We start from the raw sequence: 4,597 nt of genomic DNA on the forward strand, positions 1-4,597 counted from the left end.
CGGCCAGTTTAGGGCCAGATCATCTGACATAACAGCTAGAGGACTATGTCCCCTTATGGGAGTCACACCAAAGCTCTGCACCATAATGAAGTCACCTTATTCAAAATCACAAATACCAAGAACAATGAGATTATTAAACATAAGAAAACTGATGACCAGGCAAAATGAAAATGAGACACAATTTATCTCATCTTAGCTGAGAGAGGGAAAGGCTGAAGTATGTAAGACATATGCTGGAGAAGAATTTGCTCTTTTTTATTTAGTCACAACACATCAGTACAACAGAGGTCAAACCCAGTTCAGTGGAGGTTGTTTAAACTACACCTGCTAAAGGAATAAACCTGTAAAATGATGCTTTAATCGCCCAAATCAAATTAAACCAAATAGAAGGCAGCAAAGCCCTTTTAAGTATCTCAATAACCACATTTCCATGCACCAAAAAGGAAAACACAACATAAAAATTTCCAGTGAAAAGAAAATATGGCAGCTCCAGGAAGAATTAGGTTATGCATTTAACAGGTTCCACTGGACTATTCCATTGACCACTTGCACACCATGATCACTTATCCATGTTGACATCTGTGAACTTGAGATCTGGGAACTTAAAAATTCATTGCATTGCTTGGGGCTGGTAAATGCAGACATATTCTATGCAATCATCTTCTGTTTCTTCCCTGCCAACTCCAAACGGGGACCTCTCCTAACCAAGCCAGACCTGTGAGTCCTGGTAGACAACAGCAATTGGTCATTCAGATTCAGGGGCCCTGATGGATTGTACATTCACCCTACTGCTGTAGGAAGCAGAGAATTAGCTAGTCTTCTTTCTTGGATAAAGCTGATCATCTGATTTGTCAACGCTTTATTCGGAAATATAAAATTCAATATAGCCCCCCCAAAAAAGAATATCGTTTATACAACACCTTAATTGTCAAAATATTAACAAATAGCAACATGTTAACATTGAGAATAGTGGTTTGTAAAATTAATTCTAAAAAGAGACTGTATACAAGGAGAAAAGCAGACCAAAAATACTAAATGTTAAAATTCCCAAAACTTTGAGGCAAAATGGAATCATTCTTAGACAGATAGGTTTACAAAGTAAATTAGGCACAGTCCAAACCTATCACCAATTTGTTGGTTTATAGTCACTATTTCAGTTTAATGTCTGGAACAAAATTTAACAACTAGTTTTTAAAAACAGCTAATACATGACATGATAAAAAAAACATTAAAAAAGAAAAAGTGAACCAACAAACCTTTCGTCTTTCAACAAAATTTATCTGAAAGTGTACCTTCTTCCTTTTTATTTTACTGATGACTTTAAGGTGATGTTGGCAACAGCCCAGCTCAGCTGGGATTTTAAGCTTTCCCTTCCCTCATTCTACAGCATCAGTTCTTTAAAAAGCTCCAATCTCCGTCCCCCAAGGTCTATAGGGTTTGCCAAGGTTTGCTGCCTGCGTGGGTGCCGAAGGGCTCAGTGCATTGGGAGACAGTAAGTGGAAGGAGCCGAAAGAGAAGGGGAAGGCCGACAGGGAGGCCACCGAGGAGAGCAGAGGCGGCGAGAGTTTGGAGGCGGAGGTGACCACGGGCAGCACCGGTCCAAGGCTGCCGCTAGGGGGCGCCCGCAAAGCCGACGCCTCCGGATGTGCCGTGGCCAACCTGCCCTGGTGGTGGGGTTCCGTGGGCGAGGCCGTGGTGACAGTGTTCCCGTGGCCATTCTGGGGCAGCAACAGGGGGTGCGCGACGTGCGGGTGATGTCCGAAAGCACTCCCCCAGGGAATGTGTCCAAGGCCTGAGTGAGCGCCGCTTGCCGCTTCCCGCTGGGAGGCATAGTTGTTCAGATGTGAGACCAGTCGAACTCGAAGCGGGTCCGTGGCATCTAGTCCTTCAATGATGCTCAGGTAACGGGCGACTTCTGCCAGGCATTCCCGAAACCCCAAACTCCGATAGTCCATAGCAAGGGCGTGCGCGTCAAAATAGCCTGGGGAAACGAACAAAAGAAAAACCTCAGAGCTTCGCTCATTTCCCGCATTTCTTCAATCCCAAAGGCAGCCCTTCCTGGCAAATATCTACATCCTTTTTTAAAAAAAAAACGGCATTCACGGGCTCTTCTGAAAGTCCAAATATTTGGGAGTCGACCAAAATCTTTGCATTAATCAACATGAGAAGTATGTCTTTGCTAATGCAAGTTCAAAGCCCAGTTAGAGACTGCCAAGCAGAAATTGGAATTATACCCTACCGGCAGATGAAACTATGTTCATTCCTTTCATGTTTTCCCTCAACAACAACAAAAAATACATCAAGGACAGAAAAACCACAGAGTAGTGAAATTCATTAGACACACAGATGTAAGTTATCATCATGGAGCTTTTAGGCACTTGGTCCAGAGTAAAGCATTTTTCCGGCTGGAGACAGACACACAGACCTCCTCTGTCTCCCACCTTCCTTTGGGTTTTCTCTACTTAACCACAACAGGTTTCTTTCCTCAACAGTCATGTGGCAGCTTATTCTTTAAGAATCTTGTATATGAAATTAAGACCATATACTTAAAAAATATTTTTTCTCAAAAAGGTTAACAAACAAATGTGGTTTGAGCTACCTGATCAGAGCCGTCACAGCTTTAGGGCACCTCACCCATAATAGGTATTTTCCAAAAGAAGGTGCATACGCTTAATTTGCAGAGGTCTGGGGTGATGAATTCACTGGAGAAAAACCTATGCGCACGTGAAAATGCACAGACAGGCAACCCCACACACCACACACCGTTCTCTCCCCACCCCCAAAGCACACAGTAAAAATAAGACAGCGACTGCACCAATCCTGGCCATCGGTGGCTGTTCACTCTTACCCCACCGGACTAGAGATGTACCTTTCCCTCCTGCAGTGTGCAGCATTTTCAGGTGATCCACCGTCATCTGCAGGATCTCGGCTTTTTCTAGCTTGGCAGATCCCTAGAGAAGAGAACAACAACAAAAACAAAAACTGATTTGGCACCAAGTGCCTTTGGGGGACAACTTAAAATATATATGCACATATATGCTCTGTAAATCATAAAAGTACAGACAACAGCAAAATAAATTATCTTCCAAAATATGTTGGACTCTGGATGAATTCATTTCCTCCGCACAGACAACGCAGTTATTTTCCAAGGCACGGGTAAGGTTCAGATTAATGAGGGGAAGAATTCTGAAGGCGTGGATAGCTACACGGAGAGCTCTATCTACTTTCTCCATTACCTGCTTCTCAAAAGCACTGGGTACCAGCCTCCTCAGCTCAGACAAACTGTTATTGATCCGATCTCGTCGGCGCTTCTCAATGATCTGTAGAAAGCAGGCAAAACAAAGGGGGACATTTCCATTCCGACTGTAAATTCCAAAGTGAAGAAAGGTGGTTCTTCCCGTTAATTAATAAAACAAAACAACCCCCGCCCCCCCCCCCAAAAAAAGGGTGCACTGTAAAGAGACTCACGCCTCTCCGTCTTTTCCTGGCCAAGATCTGTGAAGATGTAGTTGGGGACATGGAACCTAGAGCCGAACTCAAGTTCCTAAATGGGAGGTGGGGGGGACAGGAATCGCCGTTAAGCGAGAGGAGGTGATCTGAGGGGTCGCCCCCACGCCCTCCCCGTACTCAGATTTTTTTTTGGCAACTTGGTCTTGAAGAGCCTCCGGGGTCTTCACCCGGGGCGGAGGCCTGCCGGAGATGCGCAGAGGTCAGTGCAGGGCGCCGGCGTGCCCCGGGCCCTTGGGCGCTGTCACCGAGGCCAGCCGGCGCTCGCCTCCTGTTCCCGCTCCGCCGCCGCCAACTCACCCATTCTCATCCGCACTCTCCTTTTCCACCTCGATGGTCTCGTCCAGCTCGCTATCGGAGGAGCTGTACTCGGGGTGGGCTCGCTTCATGCTGGCTACGCGGGGAATCCGGGGGAGGGTCGGCGAGGCGGGCAGGGAGGAGTTAACTGCAGCGGCGCCTCTCCGCGCTCGGCTGCTCGCGCTCCGCACACACTGGTCCGGCTCACTCTCTGCCTCCGGTTAAAACTCAACCATCCCTTTCCCACGCTGCGCCCCTTCCCAGGGCCCTGGGGAGGGCGGAGGAGTGGAGGGGGCGGGCAAGGGGGCGGAGGGGCGGGGCGTCGGCTCCCGGGCAACAGCCTTCCCTTGGCCAATCCGGCTTCTCGCTCCACTGATTGGCAGCAGCTCAGGGGCGAAGCGGGGGCGAGGCCAAGGGCGAGGGCGAACCCCGCGCCCGCCCTCGGCGCCCGCCCCTGCCCGGCGGCGGTGTGTCGGCTCCGCAGGGGCTCTGTCGGGCCTCTGCTGGGGGGGAAGGCGGAGGCGCGGGCGGCGGTGGGCCGGCGGCAAGCAGGCTGCGGAGGCCGGGCCGGGACACAAGCCGGTCGGCGGCCGCGGCCCGGCCCCGCCCCGCGCGCCCCGATTGGGCTGGCCGCACGCCAGGGCCGCGCCTGCAGCGCTGCCGGTGAGCCGCACGCGCCGCGGGCCGTGGGAAAGTGCCGGCGCCGCGGCCGCCAGCCAATCCGGGCGGCCGGCGGCGGCGGCGACGACGGCGGCCGCGCTGGCGGCGGCGGAGGTGGTGGTGGCGGCGCTGG

At 50.7% G+C, this 4,597-nt stretch overlaps 1 protein-coding gene across 2 annotated transcripts; it reads right to left on the reverse strand.

The window, feature by feature from the left end:
* Positions 1–231: 231 nt before the first annotated feature.
* HEY1 (hes related family bHLH transcription factor with YRPW motif 1) lies at positions 232–4,081 on the reverse strand. 2 transcript variants are annotated; one of them, XM_060115928.1, is made up of 5 exons: positions 3,808–4,081; positions 3,469–3,544; positions 3,237–3,320; positions 2,849–2,951; positions 232–1,981 (listed from the first exon to the last, which is right to left on the reverse strand). In XM_060115928.1, the coding sequence occupies exons 1-5, from the start codon at positions 3,894–3,896 to the stop codon at positions 1,398–1,400; spliced, it is 936 nt and encodes a 311-aa protein (XP_059971911.1). In that variant the 5' UTR covers positions 3,897–4,081; the 3' UTR covers positions 232–1,397. The 2 variants fall into 2 exon arrangements, with proteins under 2 accessions (XP_059971911.1, XP_059971912.1); XM_060115929.1 differs by having other exon boundaries at positions 2,870–2,951; positions 3,808–4,080.
* Between the last annotated feature and the right edge of the window lie 516 nt (positions 4,082–4,597).

This window comes from Mesoplodon densirostris, chromosome 13 (genome assembly GCF_025265405.1).
Source record: "Mesoplodon densirostris isolate mMesDen1 chromosome 13, mMesDen1 primary haplotype, whole genome shotgun sequence".
Classification (NCBI taxonomy): domain Eukaryota; kingdom Metazoa; phylum Chordata; class Mammalia; order Artiodactyla; family Ziphiidae; genus Mesoplodon; species Mesoplodon densirostris.

Coding starts and splice junctions, on each gene's coding strand:
- HEY1 (XM_060115928.1), bottom strand. CDS start 3,896: ATGAAGCGAGCCCACCCCGAGTACAGCTCCTCCGATAGCGAGCTGGAC. Junction 3,321..3,468: donor CCAGGAAAAGACGGAGAGGC/GTGAGTCTCTTT, acceptor TGCTTTCTACAG/ATCATTGAGAAGCGCCGACG. Junction 2,952..3,236: donor CCAGTGCTTTTGAGAAGCAG/GTAATGGAGAAA, acceptor TCTCTTCTCTAG/GGATCTGCCAAGCTAGAAAA.